The 21,437-nt window shown below is 44.0% G+C and overlaps 1 protein-coding gene across 4 annotated transcripts in view; it reads left to right on the top strand.

Moving 5' to 3' along the window:
• Positions 1-21,437, top strand: part of PHF20L1 (PHD finger protein 20 like 1) — an 813,558-nt gene that overhangs the window by 165,293 nt on the left and 626,828 nt on the right. For all 4 annotated transcript variants that reach the window (XM_078686744.1, XM_078686740.1, XM_078686743.1 and 1 more), the window contains one exon: positions 10,122-10,332. In XM_078686744.1, the coding sequence (XP_078542870.1) occupies positions 10,122-10,332 (211 nt within the window). The remainder of the gene's footprint in view (positions 1-10,121; positions 10,333-21,437) is intronic.

The raw sequence follows: 21,437 nt of genomic DNA, 5'->3' as shown, positions 1-21,437 counted from the left end.
TGTTCTTAAAACGCTTTTTCAGACTTCTGCAGCTGGCACGGGCGGCCGCCGTTAATGGAGGGACTGCTATGTATTCTATGCTATAGATATGAATTTAGCAGCCCACATGCCTCGAACTGAATATGCTACTTACCAGTATGCATCTGTTCTTGGCATGTAGGGCTGCTAACATTCATATCGCCCGCCCTCCTCCCCGGCGCCCGTAGCGGCTGCAGACTTTTCTTGCATTTAATCTCTAGCATGGCCATCGCTTTCACAGTTAAACTCCATCTCTGCCACAATGGCTAAAAACAATCTGGGGATGGAGTCGATGCCCATGCGCACTGTAGTCCAGGGGAGGAGCCACCTATCTCGTGATACTTCGAAGACTCTTCCAGGACAACAATGTGCAATCATCCGGACCCAACACTAGGCGGCGATCTATGCTATAGATATGAATGTTAGCAGCCCTACATGCCAAGAACAGATGCATACTGGTAAGTAGCATATTCATTTCTAACATGGAAGGTGGCATTTTTGATTGCCATTACCTCCCTCAGGCGAGTGAGTGAGCTACAGGCACTAACCATTCAAGAACCTTTCATGTAAATACATGCAAATAAGGTAGTACTTCGGACTAACCCTAAGTTAATGCCAAAAGTCATATCCACTTTCCATATCAATCAATCCATAGAATTGCCAGTTTTCTTCCAAAACCCACAGTCAGTAGCTGATATAGCCCTACACACACTAGATGTAAGGAGAGCTCTGCTATATTATGTTGACAGGACTAAATCATTTAGGGAAACAAAGCAACTGTTTGTTGCTTTTTCCCCTCAACATAAAGGTAATCCCATCTCAAAATCAGGAATAGCCAGGTGGATAGTTAAATGCATCCAAATATGCTATCAAAAAGCTAAACGCATTCTAACAGTTCCCCCAAAAGCACACTCTACGTGTTAAATGGGGGCATCCATGGCTTTCCTAGGGAATATTCCCCTTGAAGACATATGTAGGGCAGCTACATGGTCTACCATACACACTTTCACTAAACACTATTGTGTAGACGTGCAATCAAAGCAGCAAGCTGCGGTAGGCCAGGCTGTCCTTAAAACTCCTTTTCAGACTGCTGCAGCTGGTACAGGTGACCACCGTTAGAGGAGATACTGCTATACAGTCTATACACAAGATATGAATTCCGCAGCCCACATGTCTCGAACGGAATATGCTACTTACCAGCATGCATCTGTTCTTGGCATGTAGGGCTGCTGACATTCATATCGCCCACCCTCCTCCCCGGTGCCTGTTGCAGCTGCAGTATTCTCTTTTGCATGGCCATCTCTTACTTACTATACTCCATCTTTGCCACAATGGCGAAAACAATCTAAGGATGGAGAAGATGCCCATGCGCACTGTAGTCCAGGGGAGGAGTCACCTATCTCGTGATACTTCGAAGACTCTTCCAGGACAACAAAGTGCAATCATCCGGACCCAACACTAGGCGGCGATCTATGCACAAGATATGAATCTCAGCAGCCCTACATGCCAAGAACAGATGCATACTGGTAAGTAGCATATTCTTTGCTCTATCTACAAAGATGCAATCTTGCATACTCCTCAATTAGATTACATCGCGCTGCCCTTGCTGCCTAATTACAAAACAGACAACATTTGTCATTGTTTCGAGTACCTGCTATCAAAGCCTTCATGAAAGGCCTTAAAAGGATAATTCCACCCAGACTGCCACCATCTACGGTGTGGAATCTAAACATTGCTCTTACTAGACTCAAGGCTCCCTCATTTGAGCCTTTACATAAATGCGAATTATAATTCCTTACATGAAAAGTAGCGTTCCTTGTCGCAATCACATCTCTTAGAAGAGTAAGTGAGATCCAGGCTTTAACCATACAAGAGCCAATTTTACAAATACATCCAAACAAAGTGGTTCTTAGAACAAATCCAAAATTTCTACCAAAAGTATTTTCTGCTTTCCATCTTAATCAATCAATAGAGTTACCAGTGTTTTTCCAAAACCCTGATTCAGTAGCAGAAAGAGCTCTTCACACGCTTGACGTCAAAAGAGCTTTACTTTATTACATAGACAATACTAAACCCTTAAGAAAAAAAACAACTGTTTGTAGCTTTCTCTCCTCCTCATAAAGGCAACCCCATCTCCAAAACAGGAATTGCCAGGTGGATAGTCACATACTGAAGCCCTGTCTTTAAAGATCAATACAGTTGCCTAAGATCACACAATTTTGTTAAGTGGGGAAGCTGGGAGTAGTCCCAGGTTTTCGGGTTTCAGATTGTGCAGTTCAGCCGCTGGATGTATATGCTTTGCTTCCCTCACACCTGCCTCACCAACAACCACCCTGCCCCCCCAATCCCCAATCCCCAACCACCACCCTGCTGGCATTAGTGAGGCCCTCAGTCACATCACAGATCAAACTGTATGGCTCCTGGAGAAATATTTGCGAGTGCTCGAGCCTAAGCCGAAAACAGGCCTATTCTGAACTTCAAGAATGTCGGTCTCTGTCTCTCCGTTTTAATTGTGTAGTTCCTAGGCAGATCAATAAGGCCAGGCCCGGTATCGAGAAGCCCAAGACTTTCGCTGAAGATTTATAACTACATGTTGCTTGTGCCACCACCAGTCTCTTTATCCCTACCAACGAGTGGACCATCCTCGTTGCACAGTATTTCTATACGAAGATTACCACCATTCAAGCTTCGTTTGGGGAAGCACCCCCCACCAAGGAAGCCACCATTGGTAAGCCTCCTCCTGCTTTTATCTAATAGGGGAGGAATCGTAGGAAACACTGCCCCCCCCATCACGCTGGAGGACTCATTGAAGATAATAAACTCTGGTAGCCAGCAACTATAGACCAATTCCTCTGCTGCCTTTCTTCTCCAAGATCTTAGAGAAATAGGTCAACCAGGTTGTCATGGACTTTGTCGAGACTAATCGCGTCTTACATCCCAGCCAATCAGGGTTCCATGCCAATTTCAGTACTGAAACAGCCCTGCTGGAAATCTCAGACTCTATTAGATCCACACTTGATATCTGAGGCAGGGCCGTTTTAATACTGTTGGATCTCTCCGCTGCTTTCGATACCGTGCCCCATGCCCTTCTGTTGGACAGACTTCAAGGATGTGGTATAGGGGGTCCTCCAGTGGTTCATCTCCTACCTGGATAATCGCAGGCAAACAGTTTGGTCTCCTCCTTTTTGCGGCCGCTATTCTGCCACTCAATGTAGGTGTACCACAGGGATCTATCTTGAGTCCTACTGTTTTGAATGTGTTAATGGCCCCCTTAGCCCTATTAGCAGAACAATTCGGCGCTATTGTGATATCTTACGCCGACGATGCACAATTATTGTTCACGTGCCGCAAGAACGATGCCCTGAATGGAAGTAAGATCAACTCCTGCCTGTCAGCAGTATTTGAGTGGTTTAAACAGAATCAACTACTGTGCAATTCTGAAAAATCAGAAATTATCTTTTTTGGTCCTACTCAGGGGGAAGAGTGCCGCGAATGGTGGCCACATAATATGTCTCCTCCTGTAAACTTAGCCACAACTGTCAAGAATCTCGGGGTGAAAATGGACATGTCCATGAAGTCCCAGGTCCAAGCGATGTCAGGCACATGTTTTGGCCTACTGAAAATGTTGAGAAATGTTCTCCCATTACTCCCAGTTTCCCACAGGAAAACAGTGGTCCAGACTCTGATTCTATCCCGACTTAATTTATGTGAATGTTCTCTATGTGGGCCTCCCTGATTATCTTCTCAACCGTCTACAAGTAGTGCAAAATGCCGCGGCTAGAGCCATACTCATGGTGGACCTCAGGACACACATGACCCCCCTTCTGAGGTCCTTGCACTGGCTTTCGGTACGGAAGAGGACACATTTTAAAGCCCTGGTGCTGGCTTATAAGGCCTTTCACAATATGGGGCCTTATATTTGAGAAATAGATGCCAACACTATGTTCCATCCAGAAACATGAGATCCTCGAACCAGCTGCTTTCGCGGACTCCCAGGTTCACCCGCTCTCGCCAGGGCTGGCGCTCCTTTCAGGTGGTAGTCTCTCGGCTCTGGAACAACTTGCCGCCAGCCCTTTGTCAAGCCCAGGACCTTATCAGCTTTAGACAGGGCATAAAAAACTTGGCTTTTTTCACAATAAGTCAATTGCCCTGGGTTGGACTGCTCTGCTCTGCTACTGGTTTCTTTTTTTCCAGTCCCGGAACACTCCAGGGAGTAGGCTGGCGCTTCATAAGTACCCAGTAATATAGTAACATAGTAACATGAATCAAGTCTCTGAGGAAGTGAAATATTCCTCTCTGCCAAATACATGTCTTACACCAGCTTAAATACACTTTAAGAAAAGGGCAGACCTATTGCAGAATGATCTGAAATGCAAGATTGAATGTTATTCTTGTTGCACTTCAATTCGGTTTACGTATTTTAAACCTTATGAATACATATTTGGAAATAATTAATGCGCTATCACACTATTATAAAGCAAGTGTTATAGGTGATATGCATGCAATAAATACTGAATACAATAAGCATGCATTTACAAATGAAAACGTGTGCTCAAATATATGAATATATGAAATCAAATAGGGGATACCTAAGCATACAAATACAAGGATTAAGTCAACACAGTGGTTTTTGACTTATTCTAGTGTTTTATCCTTGAAGTTTCCATCATCTTAGCTCCCCAGTTTTAATTGAGTGGTCAGAGGCTTTGTTCCTGCTGATAAAATGCAAATTTGGGTTATTATCCTGGGCAGTTCTTCCTGATTCTATGGGCTTGCCACAAATCACTTGTGTATTGCAAGGAAGGCAGTATTGTGTTTTAAAATGTCTAGAACTCTTGGCTATGGTGTCAATATTACTGATACATTTCTTCTCACAATCGACAGCTGGAGTTGCCAAATGTTGTTCTTGGATTTGCACGAGTGCTTTAGGAAGCAACGGAAAGAAAGTGGGGACTGTGAGTGACAGTGTGTAACAGTGTAGCGTGTTACAAAGTAACCACAGAACTTAGTGCAGTGCTGGGGAGTCTTGTTTGGGATGCACATGTTCATAATTCTTTTCTGAGTCTCAACTGCCTTAGGACTTCTTTAACCTCTTACAACATATATTTTGTGATTTCTTTGTTTGATCTATCCCTTGCCAGTTAGGAGTGATAGCCCCCTAATGCTAGTTATGAGTTTGTCTTCGTAACTTTAACAGACCCATCCAAACCAATTCTGTAGATGTGATGTAGTGTATTTTGAATACAAAATATATTCTTTTGCATGCGTGGATTTGAAATGGTCTCTCAGGAATTTATTGGGGTGCTGGGAGCTTATCTGTGTATCCTCCATAGAGCCACACAGCATTGTATCGACTCTAAGAATTTTTCTGAATGAATGATGCAATCGAGTTGAAGTTATTCTTTTGTTTTAATCATTTTGTATTCTAATTACATTTATATAGCTCTTCCTATTCTTGATGAGGCCTTGAAGCGCGTTATAACGGAGGCAGAGGACAGCGTGTATTGTATGCATCCCTGGGTTTGATGGTGGAGACAAGACACTAAATTGAGAATGAGGATGATAGGGCTCCCATTAGAAGTTCAGTGACGTTTTTCTCATTAGACTTCCTGATGCACTGCTTTTTTGTAGATGGTAACCAAGAGGAGTGAATCTACAGATTCTGTTAGTGGAATAAGACACTTTAGATGAGACCCAGACTTTTAGGTTACTTGATCACACTTTCAGTTGGGCTGATGTTAAGTGCAGTAAGTTCATACCTCCTTGTGCCTCTGTTGAGGGAGACTACCCGGCTGGGAGTTCATCACTTTGCAAAAAGGCTGTCTGGGGAATTTATTTATTTATTTATTCAAAGTTTTATATAGCGCGAACAGGATCCTTACAGATATCAGAGCGCTTCACAAAGACAGGGAAGGGGCAATAGGAGTAAACAGAGATAATGGGAACAGTATAATAGTCAGTAACATGGTAATAACATGGATGATAAAAACAAACATAAAACCAATCCATATATGATCAGGTAAGTAACATGGTAATAACATGGCAATAACATGGTAATAACATGGTAAGTAACATGGTAATAACATGGATGATAAAAACAAACATAAAACCAATCCATATATGATCAGGTAAGGGAGTAGTATAGAGCAGCACAAGTCATTGATCCCACTACAATGGTGTACAGGTGGATCAGTAATCAGTAATAGTGCCCCCAACAAGTCGAGTATAGTGCCAGGGGATAGGCAGAGCAGCGGTACAAAGCAATGCCGAGTCTCTGACCCAACATCTGTAGCGATCAGGAGATCTTGGCCAGAAGGATTGTTTTCACCTCTTTCTTGAAGAGTGCAGTGGAGGTGATTAGCCTTGTTTCAGGAGGGAGCGCATTCCAGATCCTGGGTGCCATTCCTGAGAAGGAGCGTTTGTAAGTTTTCGCTTTCCGAAATCTACGAGGTTTCAGGAGTAGATTTTTAGTACTCCTATTGGATCTCGAACCTCCTGATATAGACAGCTTTTGAGCGAGGTAGTTGGGTGCCTTGTGGTGCACGGCCGCGTGTGTCATAGTTGCAATTTTTAGCTGTATTCTGGCTTCAAAAGGCAGCCATTTTAGAGACTTTAAGTCTGGGGATATGTGCGAGTGCTTTCTAGAGCCAGTAATGAGTCTCGCGGCAGCGTTCAGGGAGGCTCTTAAGGGTGCTGTTGTGGATAGTGGGAGACCGCTGAGGGTCGCAATTCCGTAGTCTATTCGAGGGATGACTAGAGCTTGTACAGCAGTTTGGAAGTCTTTGGCCGGGAGGAAGGGTTTCATTTTCCTCAGCGTGTTAATTTGGAAATTAGCTGCTTTTGTGGCTTTGCTGACGTGCTGCTGCATGTCGAGCTTGCCGTCGAGTGTGATGCCTAGAGATTTCGCCGAGTCCACGATGGTAGGTTGGACATTGAGTGCTGTTAGGTTGTTGAGCCAGGTTTGGGTGGTGGAGATTTTCGCCGGAGGTGAGATGAGTAGGAACTCAGTTTTTAGAGCATTTAGTTTGAGGTGATTATCGGCCAGCCAGGATTGGGTGTTAATAAGCGTGGAATTCAGCTGTTTGATATCTTCCGGGGATTGTAACTTTAGGTAGAGTTGTGTGTCATCAGCGTACATATGGAATTGAACATTGGATGCTTGAAGCAAGGTGGCGAGGGGTTCCATAACGAGGTTGAACAGTGTAGGAGAGAGGGTGGATCCTTGTGGAACCCCTAGATCTGCAGGCACAGGTGTAGATAGTACATTGTCGATCTTGAACCTCTGAGACCGGTTGTGAAGGAAAGACGAAAACCATTTGAGAACAGTTCCCGATAGCCCCATTCTAGTACTTAGCAGCTCCAGCAAGTTCTCATGTTTGACCGTGTCAAATGCTGACGAGAGATCAAGAAGGATGAGGAGGCAGGACTCATTGCGATCCAGAATTTGGAGGGCGTCATCAATTATGTGTGTCATAGCTGTTTCCGTGCTATGTTTCGCTCTGAAGCCTGATTGATGAGGGTTGAGGAGGTCAAATTGATCAATGTGTTTTGTTAGTTGGAGTTGGACACATTTCTCCAACAGTTTGGTCAGGGTGGGGATATTGGTGATGGGCTGATAATTGTTTAGGTCAGACGGATCAGCTGTAGGTTTCTTGAGTATAGGCGTGACTTGCCCCACCTTAAGGGAGTCTGGAATGTGTCCTTGTTGCAAAGAGCTGTTGATGATCTTGGTCCAGAGAGGGAGGAGCAAGGGGATAAAGTCTTTTACAGCATTAGCAGGTAGAGGGTCTGTGAGGTGATTAGAGGGCTTCAAAGTGCAGAGCAGTTTGTGTATAGCTTCTTCCGAGTAGGTGTCGAAGTACTGCCAGGATGCCTTGTTTTTAGGTTGAGTGTCAGCCATTCTGGTGTAGTTGGAGTATCGATTTACATCCATGATGAGGTCATTTATTATGTTGTCAGTCTTATGTTTAAAGAAAGCAGAGAAGGCTTCACAATGTGGGGTGTCATTTGTTGTGCTATTTGATTGTGTGGGTTTTGCCTTTGTTTGGGTCTTGATTAGCTCGAACAGTTTTCTTGGCCTATTCTTCGCTTGGTCCAACTGGCGGCTGAAGAAGTCCGACTTTGTGCGCTTTATTTTCCTAAAGTAGGCATTTCTCTTGGTCTTAAGCTTTTTGAGATGCAGTGCTGAAGGGTCCGATCTCCAGGTGCGCTCTGCCATTTGCATATTACGCCTTTCGTCATTGAGACTGTCATCATACCAGGGGTTAGAAATTTTGGTGGAGACTCTCTTCAGTTGCAGAGGGGCGACTTCATTGACTATTGTATTCATAGAGTCAAGGTAGTGGTCAGTCAGTGATTGAACATCTGAGGCACCTGAAGGGGGAAGGAGGAGGTTGCCGATGTGGGGAGGTAGGGTGGAGGGGTTAAGATTCTTCAAATCCCTTTTCCATGTTTTGGATTTGATTGGTTGAGTAGGGTTAGGTTTAACTTTTTCGTTGATAAAGAAGGTGATAATGTGGTGATCTGACCAATCGCAGGGTAGAATCGCTTCCAGTTGAATAGCGTTCTCTTTGGCAATGATGAGATCGAGTATCGCGCCTTTGTCGTGTGTTGGTTTATCGCATAATTGGGAGAGGTCGAGCGCATTGAAGAAAGTTTTTAGACTATTCACCGCAGTGTCTTTCTGATCGTTCCAGTGGAGATTGAAGTCACCCAGGTAGACTTGAGTGGTCTGCCGACCGGCGTTGGAAGTGATCAGGTCCATGACTTGTTGGGTGAATATGAGATTGTCACCAGGCGGGTGATAAATGAGATGTAAAGTACATACTTGTTTGCCCTCACTGATGATGTCTAGGCAGAGGAGTTCACAGGAGGAAAGGGAGGGGGAGGTGACTTGAGTAACGGAGAGGTTGCTCTTAAAAATGCATGCAATTCCCCCGCCCGTCTTGCCAGGAGACCTGTCCAGCCTAATGATGTGATAATTGGGGGGGACTAGTATGTCCATAATCGGGGTAGAGGCTTCAGTGAGCCACGTTTCCGTTAGAAAGGCTAGGTATAGCCTGGATATTTTGAAAGGAGAACCACCCGGAACCCGTTCTGCAGCATATTTGTATGATAAGTAGAGCACTTGTGTATTGTGATGAATTGTCAATAAAAACTGCATAATTCATAAAAGACAATAGGAAACCGCAAATTAAGCAACATGAGTAAAACACCAAGAAACAATCTTGGCAAGCATTGGCAATGCCAGTAGATCTCGCATTTAGGACCCACTGTCTTAGCCATTTGTCCTAGCCGATCACTAGTTAAAAGAAGTGCTGGTGCTGTTTAGTATTTTTAAAAAGGCAACATACAGCCATTGTCGGCAGTCATGTCATTCTGTGGACGTGCACATGTGCCATTTCACGTACAGAATGAAGCAGATGCCATTTTCTTTTATTTATTGACCAATATAGAATGGTAGGTGCACTTGGTTCTGTCAAAAAAACAAAAATGGCCAGTGTACAAAACCACTTTTTTTTTAGAGGGTCTGCAACAATTTGTTTTGTCTGAAGTCCAAAATTAATATATTCACTAAACTTATTTAAAAAAAACTGAATGACTGAGGTGAGGGGGAGCAACAGAGAGGCAGGTGGAGGAGTGGTTTAGTGGAATTTAATGGAAGTGGGTAAGGGCACATCGGAGAGCATAATATGGAGGTGGAGGAAAAGCACACAAGGGAGACTGCAGTAAGGGGTGTGGTAGGAGAAATAGCAAGTGAGACAGCACCATGGAGAATGGGGGCGGGGGGTATGCATGAGAGCGATCAAGCAGCCATGAGAGTGGGAGATCAGAGTATGGGGTGGGGGCAATATCAGATTGAACCAAAGTAGTTGAGTGGGAAACCAAACTAGTAAAATTGGAGGATGAAATGAGCAATCATTCAGTAAAATTAGTACTGACAGTGTATTATATAACAAAGAACTGTACAGTCAATAAGTACATAGTTTATTTTACAGGGTACTATAACTTTTTGTTGCTAAATTTGAAAAATTGCAAACTTGACTATTAAATATTATATTGATAATTTGTGCTTTGAATATGTATGTTCCGATTATTTTCAGGATTGGATAGCATTGGTTAAAGCTGCAGCTGCAGCAGTGGCCCTGAAAGGTAAAGCTGGGGGTAAACCTAGGACGAGTGCTAACAGCAATAAAGACAAAGAAGAAAAGAAAAGTTTGAAAGTTGCTTTGTCGAAAGAGGCAACCAGTGTTTCTAAAACGTTAGAGGAGGTTTTGAAGAAAGAAGAGGAGTCCACGTCCAGAGGAATCATGGGTATTACTTCCACTTAATTAAAATTATGCATTGAGTGCACAAAACGTAATTAAGAACACATTTTACGTACGTTCATCTTGGCTTGAATTTAGCATAGAACAGATATTTATATGCACATTTGCAAGCAATTGCAGATGCAGAAATGAGTAAACTTGTATAGGGTATTGTTGATACTTCTGATCTGCAGCGCTTTAATGAAATGAACAAATAAGTAACATGAAAATACAATAGGTTAAGGTTAATGGGTTATGGTTGCACACACATTGAAAACTAAAATGTACTAATAAGTCAACATTTTAAGTTTATAAAACAGAAGATGATCAAAAGGCTTATTTACATGGTGCATTATGTTGTGGTTATTTTACCCAAAGAAAAGTGTGGAATACACTCATCAGCAGAAGGTCTAACAAATAATTGATTACACCATTAATAATCATTGAATATCTTTGTTAATGTTCTGAATCACAAAACTATTACAAAGAAGTGCAATAGTGTCTTCGTTCAAAATGAAAATCAATGCTTATGAAAAAGCATATTTTCCACTTTCTTATTTTCAATTCAAGGTTCCCAGAGCTTGCATAATTAAATTGGAGGTAAATATTTTTTCCGATGTAGACTCAAAACTCTCTCGCTTGCCATTGCTGTATTGCCCAGATGGTCAGGTTCTGGATTAAATGGATGTTAGCAAACATTTGATTAGACATAGACTAGTTTAAAACACATGTTGGTGCTTCAAAAAGGACCATAAAAAGCATGTATAACGAATAACAGAAACTCATTAGACAATATGGATTCAAACATGTAAAGCATCCTTCTTGCATTGACTCTTTACCCTACCCCTCCTTTTTTTAAAGGGTGTAAATAAAGAAAAGTTGTTATAGGCCTGCAGCCTCACAAAGTGGGAAAGCTGCGCTGTCACCTCAATGTAGCAAAGGAGTCTACACAAGCCCAGAGTTCAGGGCATCGCCATAAGTTTCTCAATTGTTTTCCCCATTTTATGACCGCAATGCCTTAATGGAGGACTCTGACCTTATACTGTTTCCCTGAAATTGCTTTCATAAAGTCATGTCTCCTTATATTTCCTAAGGGGATGGTTTTCAGCGAGGTCGGCTTGAAAGTTCAACTATGCTTTTTCCCCTCCTGTTCTCTTTGTTTGAAACGCCTGTATATATTTTTTTCTGATATGTCCGGAGCTTGACCTAGTCAGGATTGTTCATCAGTTGTTCATCAGTTGTTCATCAGGAGAAGGCAGCTATGCTCATTACTATCATCAACACAATGGTTCATCCAGATATACTACTTATGACATTTTTCTATACTGTTAAAACCGTTCTTCTCGTAGTGATATAGTCTGTGTGTTGTAGGAGTAAATGGGAACATACACTGCTGTCCTCAGTGACTCGTCAGATGTCTCAGAGCTGTGCAGCAAGTAGTCCAGAACAGCTTTAGGTTTGATCCGGTATCTCCTCAAAAGTCCTTCAGATTGTTTCCTAGTTTCTTGTGCTCCTTGATATTGAGGGCTATTGTTGACCCTTGGCATTAAGCCTGAAATCCTCGACGTGCAGCATAATGACAGGAAGAGCTATAGTAAGAAAGAGCTGTGTTCGAATTTTGCTTGGTGACTGGCACATGCAGTCTAAACATGGAAAAATGCTTATGGAGTAATACTATGCCCTCTGCCATAGTATTAGAGGCCTTGGAGTAAAGTATCAGATCTGGTGTGATCTATGAGCTTTAGGGGCCCCTTGAATCTAACTGCTTGGCCACTGGAGGATCACCCTCATGCTATGTGCTGGACACAGTGGTGTTTCCTTAACTGGTTTGAACTAGGTCAAGTCCTTTTGTTTATTTGGGCCAAACAGCCCGAACCTGGAAATCTTTTTTCAAGTAGACCAGGCAGGAACCAAGATCTAAGGTAGGAATGCCTTGGTAGAGAGAAATTAGCTAACTTCAAATGAGGGAAACTGACACCCCTCACCCACAGATATTGCCCCCCTTCTACATTGGACTCTAAGGGACAGGGAAAGAAATATTCCAGTTCGTACTTCTAGGTCAAACCAAGACTTGTACAGCATCAACCTTACACTGAGTGAGCCCTAAGTAGATTCCCTGTTGCAGCCAAACAGTCATGCACATAAGCTCCATATAGTCTGCACCACACATACAGTGCACATTCACCTTTTGCACATATAGAAGTGAAAGACCCCAGTCACATGGGACTGGCAGAACCTTTCAAACAAGAGATTCTTAGCTGATTTTGACAAAGCATTCGACTCCTTCAATGCCTGAACTTCGGCCCTCGGTTTAAGCTCTTATATGCCGACTTGACGTGTGGGTGGCTGCTGCCAGACCGGACTTGTTTCAAATACAGCGGGGGACATGGCAGGGCTGCTCCTGTCTCCCCTGCTGTTTACTCTTGCCATGGAGCCCCTGGCAGTGTGTTTGAGGATGGACGCTCAAGTCCAGCGTTTTGCATCATGAATCTTTTCTGGATTTACATGCTGTGCATTATTCTGCCATTTACCGCTGGGTCCGAAATTGTTATATTTGTCCTTGTTTGTTTTTCTTGTTAGTGGGCGTCGACATACCAACATTTGGTGTCCTCTTGTGACGTTTACGTGCTTTCTCCGGAAGCTCCCACCTTTGGTCACCCCCTTCTGATTTTTGTTTTTTCTGCCGTTGGATCTGGATCGATACGGAGGGAGCTCCAATATTTGGAGTGAAGAATCAGCGGAAAAAAATCAAGAATGACGATTCAAGGTACCGGACTTATAATCGAGGTGCCGGACGGCTTCGAGAGTGGAAACAACAACCTCGTCGACAAAAGGATAATGTGCATAAAGGGTGCTCCTTGTGCATGGTAATGGACAAAACACCATTCAGGTTTTGCCAAAATTGTCATCACAAGTACGCCCAGAAGGTCCAACATCCAGTCTGCAAACTCCGAAGTGAAGATTTCAACACATGTTTGGCGATCACCTCAAAAACTTTGAGGGTAAGAGGAAGGCAGAAAAGAGCCACCTGCAACATGCTGGGCCAGAGTGCAGCACCATCGCTACAAGACCTGGGCCTCTCTGGCGGGAAAGAGGACAGTGTTGCAGAAGGGCCAGAAGGCGAAAAGGATATTGTACGAAGCTGGCTCTGTATATACTATACCAAAGTGAGTTATAGTGTGCACAGAGTCCAGTGGAACCCCAAAGGTAGCACCTCACTCTCTACTTGTGGTAGTGTGGTCGAGCAGCAAGGCAGTATCAGAGGGCAGTGTTAAGCATTTGTTGTACACACTCAGTCAGCAAATGAATTCACACACTCACTGAACTTCAGACCATTGTGTTTGTATAAAGGTATTCTTTTGTTATTTTATTTTCTATTCCCAAGCATGCCTGGCACAGGTAAGCAATAATAACCTTACAGTAGTAATGCAGTTTGTAAACAGGTTGAATTGTAATTGTATATGCACTTTGTTTTGTCTTGCAGTATGATTGCAGAGAAATGCAATACTTTGTAAATACAGTAAATAGACTTGAATGGGCTTTTCAGTAAAATACCGGGTAAATTACTTTTTAGATTAATTTTCTTACTCAGAGTAGTGTACCTGGATACTACTCTGGGACATTTCCTGTAAACCGGTAAATAAAATCGTTTTAGTTAAATAGTACCATTTTAAAGCATTTCTTTAGGTTTTCAAACTCCACACTTGGAAACTTTTCCAAGAAAAAACAGTCCATGTTATGCTATGGAGGAAAATAGGGTTATCGGTGGTGGAGACAGGCCGGTAGGGCTGGGGCCAAGTCAGTGGGCGTCTTCCTCTTGTTAGTTTGTGCACGGCTGTTCGGTCCTTCTTCTTCTCTTGTAGTTTAACCTTGTCTGAGGAAGCAAGGTTCAGGGGTGCCCCATAATACTAGATTTAGGGGCGTTACAGGTAGGTAAAAAGATTGGGACCAATAGGTCCCTTTCCTAGGGTGGGTACACCCCTATTATGCCACCTTCCAGTGGGAGGGGGGCATGATCCTGTCTCTGGTTGGATCCCCTATCTGCAAGATGGCTGGGACTGAGAGTTGTGCTTCACCTCTCCTCCTCCCACCTGAAGGGTGGGGTTGGCAGATGTGGGGACACCGTTCTTCCTCACTTATTTTTTCCTCCAGTACTCCCATCTAAAGTGGGGGTCAGAACCAGTGGGGACCAGTTATTGAAAGCAGCACGTGGCCTGGGAAAGCTCACTAAGGCGGCAAGCCTTTGAAGCTTCCCCTTCGTGAACCCGGCCCATCCTGGGGGAGGAGGCTTGGCACCTCATCCCAGGATGTGCATTGTTTTAGGCCCCAGGGAGCAGCAGGCTCTCGACCCACGGGTCCAGAAACATGTTTGGTGGTGGCAGCTGAAAGCAGCCCCTAAGCCTGGACATGGTGGCAGCTGAAAGCAGCCACTCACCCTTGACACTAGTGGTACAATCGTTTTTAGGGGCATCTCTAAGATGACCTCTGTGTGCATTTTTCATTAAATTCCACACTGGCATCAGTGTGGGTTAAATCTGCTAAAACGTTTGATACCAAACTTCTCAGTTTTCAGTGTAGCCATTATGGTGCTGTGGAGTTCGTAATGACAAACTCCCAGCACCATATACTTTTAATGGTAGCACTCCACCTGCAATGTCTATGAATTGACTTAAACGCTGTAGGGGTACAGGGCTCATGCACCTGTACCCTCACCACTGATATAGTGCACCCAGCTAGATGGGTGACTGATCTATGCCAGGGCAGTGGGTTGTAGGCATGGCACACAGAGATGTGTGCTATGTCGACTCTTCACTTTGTTCTGCACCAAAACAAGCAGCCCGCAAAGGCAGTGTGTGAGTGTAATGGTACGGGACCTCTAAGGCTGGCACAAAAAGTGCTGCAGCCCTTAGAGGCCTTCTCTGGTCACAGTGCCCTGGGTACTTGTGGTACCATTTACCAGGGTCTGACCTGTGGCCAGAGATGCCAATTGGGTTTTGGCTTCAATGCAGTTTTAGGGAAAGAACATAGGCCCTGGGTACCTGATTAGCAGGAACCCAGGGTGCTCTCAGTCAAAGCACATCAGCAGTTCTGCAAAAAGTGGGGGCAACCATGCAAAAAGAGGGCTCTTTCTCACAGACATCCAAGTTGTTGAGGTCGAGAAAAAAACTTTGAGAGAGGTAAGAGAACCGTCGTCCTCGAAGAAAGTTGACGAGTCCAGAAAAATGGATTAAGGGCCTCGAAGCGAGCATCGGCGTCGAGGCACTCGACGTCCGCAATTGCGTCCCAAAAGAAACACTCTGTATGATCCTTAGAAAAGAACTCTGTAACAGCTAAGACCTTCAAGAAATCCAAGATGTCGAAAGACTGTCAAGGAAAGGATGCATCAACATCGAAACAAGAGAGGTCAAAACTTGAAAAACATGGCCCGATGCCCGCGTCTGCAGAGAAGGTGCCGTCGACCACGAAGATATAAAGAAAAAGAAGAGATTGGAGACAGAAATGGCAAGTATTTCGCGACGACAGCTCGTGGCGATTCAAGATACCTCCGAAAAGCTTGACGGAAAAAGAAAAAATAGTCTAAGATTTATGGCCTCCAGTGACACCCGATCCTTTAGAGAAACAAGAAGAAGTTGCTTTTTCAAAGAAGAGTAAGAACAAACCTACCTAGGATCTTAAACTGCTGAGCTTCAAGAACTACAATCGCAAGACCTCGACACAGACTCCCCAGAGGAAGCTGTCGACATCTATTCTTCGAGGCCTTCCCCATAGGACGACATTGGTATGTACAACCAGGTCATCAGGAAGGCAGCAGAAACCTAAGGGGTACAAGTGGAAGAAGAAGAACCACAATCATGTTTTTTGCTCGAGACTTTAATGCCTACACAATCAAGGAACAAATTCCTTCACATGCACCCAAGTGTGCTAGACCAGGGAAAGGAGGCATTTAAGAAGCCTGCCACATGTAAGGCAGTCCCGCAGAGGTGACAGAAAACATATCAACACTCCTCTAAAGACCCTATTTACATCAAAGGGTGAGTGACAACTGACTCCATCATTACAGCCAGGGAAAGGGCTAATGTACCTACCACTACTGGCCTACCTCCGGACATAAGAAAGCAAGAGACTGGACCTTATGGGGAGAAAGGTCGAAAGAAGTGCTGCAAACCAATAGCACATCGCCAATTCTAATGCCTGGCTTAACCGATATGCATACCAACACAGGGAGGAGGTAGGGGATGTACTGAAACACCTACCGGAACAATACCAAAAGAGAGCAAGCCACTTGGTAGAAGAGGGGAAGAATATAGCAAATACATGCTTAAAATCTGCCCTAGAAGCTGCGGAAACATCAAGGAGACAAACGATGATCGCCATCACAGAAAGAAGACATGCAAAGCTGTGGATCTCAGGATTCAAGCCAGCAGTGCAGAACAACATACTGAACGCACCGTTCAATGAGGAACAGCTCTTTTGAAGCGTTGTGGATGACACACTGAACCAATTAAAGAAAGGAAACAAAACCGCAAGATCTATGGAAGCTCTACAATTCAGAGGTGGCATGCATAGAGGAACCACCCCTCAAGGAGTCTAGCAGGTAGAGGAAACCATCACCCCACAACTTCACATCAAACATACCAGCAAGGTTACCAAGGCGGAATCTGAGGGCAACAACTAGGACAGCAACAAAATCTGAACTGCCATCAAAGAAGACAATCCTTTCGAGGACACACCCGTGGAAGAGTCCTTCCACAGAGAGGGGGAGCACCCACAGGCTCTAAATGACTGCATTCCAAACACTACACACACTCCAGAAACAGCACGAAGTGTGCACGCAAAGAGACAAACACATCATACAAACAGTTCCTCCAACATGCTGCACCAGTAGGAGGCAGACTAAAGAACTTCCTCCAGAAATGGAAAGAGATCACATCAGACAAATGGATCTTAAACATAATACAGTACGTTTACTGCATAAAAGTAGTCGGAACGCCTCCAAGCAGAAGTCCAAGGAGGAAAGTTCATTCCAAGGGCAAAACTACTGTTACTCCAAGAAGTCCAAGAACTACAAGCAAAAGAAGCTATAGAACATGTACCACACATGGAAAGATACAAGGGAAACCACTCTACGTACTTCCTAATTCCGAACATAGACTCCAGAAGTCGACCTCTTTGCAACATGCCACAATGCAAAATGCCAATGCTTCGCATCCAGGCAACCTTGCTATCAGTCCATAGGGAATGCGCTATGGATAAACTGGTCAGGGATATTTGCTTATGCTTTTCCCCCAATACCACTACTCCACAAGGTGATCAACAATTGCAAGATCAGCCTCCTAACAATGATTCTCATTGCTCCACAATGGGCGAGGCAGACGTGGTTCTAAGAGATAATGGAGATATCTCAAGGGTCAATTCACAAATTGCCAAACAAACAAGACTTACTGACCATGCAAGCGGGAAGTGTGCTCCACCCAGAACTGGAAAGCTTGAGTCTCGCTGCATGGCTCCTGTGGACATACAATTTGCGCACCTAAAACTACCAGAAAGCACAATGGCAGTGCTAGGGGAAGCAAGAAAGCCGACCACTAGGAAATGTTACACCGCAAAATTGAACTTTCTATGGTGCCTCAAAGAAGGTCTTGCCCAAAAAATCACTAAGGAAAAGACAGTTCTGAAGTAGTTAACACATCTACTTCATAGTAAAGTAACCTACAGATCACTGAACGCTCACTTAGCACCAATTGTAGCATATGCAAGAGGACACACCGGAAAGAGCTTCTTCACTCCTAACGTGATCAAAAGGTTCCTACAAGGGTAAAAAATAATCGCCCTACAAAAGACGGTGCCAGCACCCACATGGAACCTAAAGATAGTACTCGCTCAGCTGTTGAAAGCACCATCTGAGCCACTACACAAGGCCAAGCCACAATTTCTCACACTGAAGACAGGCTTTTTAGTAGCTATAGCATCACTGCGTAGAGTTAGTGAATTGCAGGTACTAACATTGAAGGGACCCTACTTCCAAATACATAATGACAGAATCGTCATGAGAACAGATCCACACCACATGCCAAAGGTGGTATCACAATTCCACATAAATCCATACAAATACCAAGTTTCTTCCAGAGTCCAAAGACACAAGCAGAAAGGGCTTTGCACACTCGGTACTCTAGAAGAGCAGTCCTGTATTACATTGCGAAGTAACTTGCTGGAAGCAGGATAGTTTGTCTTGAGTAGTAAATTTATTTAGTTACATGGATGTGAGCTAGCCACAACAGCAACCAGCTCCAACTGCACTCCACTCAAGAATAATCATTACAGATTCTTCTGTAACCAAGCGTTTACAACATTCCAATAGCATCATCATAGTTCTAGATGTGATTTAACATACAATTCTTGAAACATATATACAGATTACTACATTAAAAAGACAAAGGATTACAGAAAGACAAAACAACTCTTTGTGTCTTTTGGAAACAGTTTTCTGGGAAGGCCAGTAACCAAAAACACAATTGCAACGTGGATTGCACAAGCCATACAATTGTGCCACAAACAAGCAGTACAAACATTACAAGGAGCTCCACAGGCTTACTTGGCAAAAAAGAAATGAGCAACGATCGCCTTTTCAACCAATACTCTGATTCAAGACATTTGCATGGCAGCAACATGGTCTTCAGTGCACACATTCACGAAACACTACTGTGTGAACATCCAAACGAATAAAGAAGCACAAGTAGGACAAAAAGTCTTGCAACATCTATTAACAAACCAACGCTCATCTTCCACCCAGCCACCACAGAACTAACAAACCGCTACAAAATCTATGCACGGCATGTGAATCCAGAAAAGATTCATGCCGCAAAATCTATAGTTTCTTACCTGTCGGAGTAGTTTTGCAACTCTGAAGAATTTTCTAGATTCACTAGCGAACCCACCCTCCTCCACCAAGAAAGATGAGACAAGCTATCCTTCTCAATCTAAATAATTGACTAATATCCACCACTCGAATTACTCACATTTCACTATTCTTATTCACCACTAATCCTTTATGGGTTCCGGAGTTGCGTGCTACTTGCCGAAAAAGCGCTTCGACACCTCGTCAGGGGTAGTAAGTGATAAAATTCGATTGGGAAGGAAAAAAGAATCCGAAGATGATGACCAAAGGTGGGAGCTTCAGGAGGAAGCACGTCCTCGTCACAGAGGACACTAAATAGTGGTATGTCGACACCCACCAACAAGAAACAAGCATTTGCATAGCCAATAGGTCTCGCTTTTGGGACCTTATACGTATTTAGTTATGTAGCACAATATCCTTGGTACAACAACATCAACTGTTGCATGGCTAAACACTTATAAGGTGCCAAAGGCGAGACCTATTGGCTATGCCAATGCTTGTTTTGTATTTGATGGAAATTTTTAGGTCTTCAAACAACACCAGTGAGTGGTTTGCTGCACAAAGGGCCCAGGGCTTTGATGAGGCTAGGACAAGCAGGCTGTCCTCGAGAATTGCCTATTTCTTGTAACATGGAAAGGGTTCAGAATATTTGCATTCATCTGTATTTTATTAATCCCACCAAACATCAGCATGAAGAATCCCAATAAACATCTGGATCAACTCACATACCTCAACCACTTCCCCACCCCACTAATGTGAACCCCCAACTGCTATTTATTTCATCCACCCCAAGGAAATTCTAGTGAATGCATGGAATAGTTGCTTGAGTCACTAAACTAACCCCAAAAACCAATAACATGACTAGCCTCTAACCTTGGGTTCGGTAGCCGCATGCTGCCCAGGGTAACGCGCTTCAGCACCTTGTCAGGGGTAGTAAGTGTTATATAAATGCAATTACAAAATCAATTTATCAAGGTTCCCCAGAAATGGATTTCTGAGGCTCAGATATCTGTGTGAGTGAGAAGGGGTGAGGGTTCAAGAATGAGATAGGGGGGAGAAAGAGAAGGCTTTGACTGTTGAAGAGAGGCTAGAGAGGGCGGGGCAGGCAGAGAACAAGACAGATGGAGAGTCAGAGGAAGGCGAGAAGGAGCAGGAGGGAGAGTGTGACAGGAAGTGAAGTAAGAGTGTGTAGAGAGAGAGCGAGGGGGGTTGGGTGAGGGAGTGGGCTGAGGGCAAGGTGTGTTTAGGAACATCAAAGGTTCTTGAAATGAAGTGACGTCATTGAAGATGGAGTAGATGGGAGAGAAGTGTCATGGGGAGGTGCGAAGAGAGATGAAAGAGGTGGGATTGGTAAGGGCAGAGGGGGCTGGAGAGTGTGCAAGACAATATGGAATTTATGAAGGGAGAATGATGGGAGCACGGGAATGCAATGTAAAAAAAGAAAAAATATGGCAGAAAGGGAGTGAGTGATGGAAAAGGACAATGCAGATATAAAAATAGGAAAAGGAAACAGTAGAAGATGAGGGTCCGAGAAGTTGGGGAAGTCCGGGAAAAAAGGGGGCGAAGAAAGCACAAAGTAGGAACAGGACCAAGGAGAAGAAGGGTTCAGAACAGTGATGAGCAGGAGATATAAAGGGGGACAGAGTGGCAGGAAACTGTAATGAAAAAGACACAAGGTGGACACGGGCAAAGTTTGAAGAGAGCTGAGGTTGAGACGATAGGGAAAGCAATGAGAACAGGAGGAGCTAGTGAGACCATGTATGATGTCCTGGCTCGTTCACGTATGGAGCGGAGATTCTGGGAGAATAAGGGGAGGAAAAGTGAGGAGAGCCCATGAGCAAGGAAAGAGTCTGGAATGAAAAAGACCAGCGAGAACAAGGGGTCTAAGAGGGGAGAGAAAGAGATGTCAAGGGAGCAGGAGAGGGTGAGGAAAGGCGCTTCATGCGAGTATGTGAAAGAGCGGTAGATTGGGTCGACAGGGACAGAAAATAGTTCGGGAGAGCATCAAAGAAAAAGAAGAGATACAATAAAGAAAGGGATGAAACAGAGAAGATAGGATGGTAGGTCTAAGGAGGAAGAGTGATGGTGACTGAAAGAGCAGGAGAGAAAATGAGAAAGGGGAACGGCAACGGCAGACTGGAAATTAAGAAACTTGGTGGCGACGGAGAAGAGTGTTAGAAAGCGACGAAGCGAACATGTAAAAAGGAACAAAGGAA

This window comes from Lissotriton helveticus, chromosome 4_1, assembly GCF_964261635.1.
Source record: "Lissotriton helveticus chromosome 4_1, aLisHel1.1, whole genome shotgun sequence".
In the NCBI taxonomy this organism is placed as follows: Eukaryota; Metazoa; Chordata; class Amphibia; order Caudata; family Salamandridae; genus Lissotriton; species Lissotriton helveticus.
The sequence above is the reverse complement of the archived record's forward strand: the minus strand, read 5'-3'. Positions and strand labels throughout refer to the sequence as shown.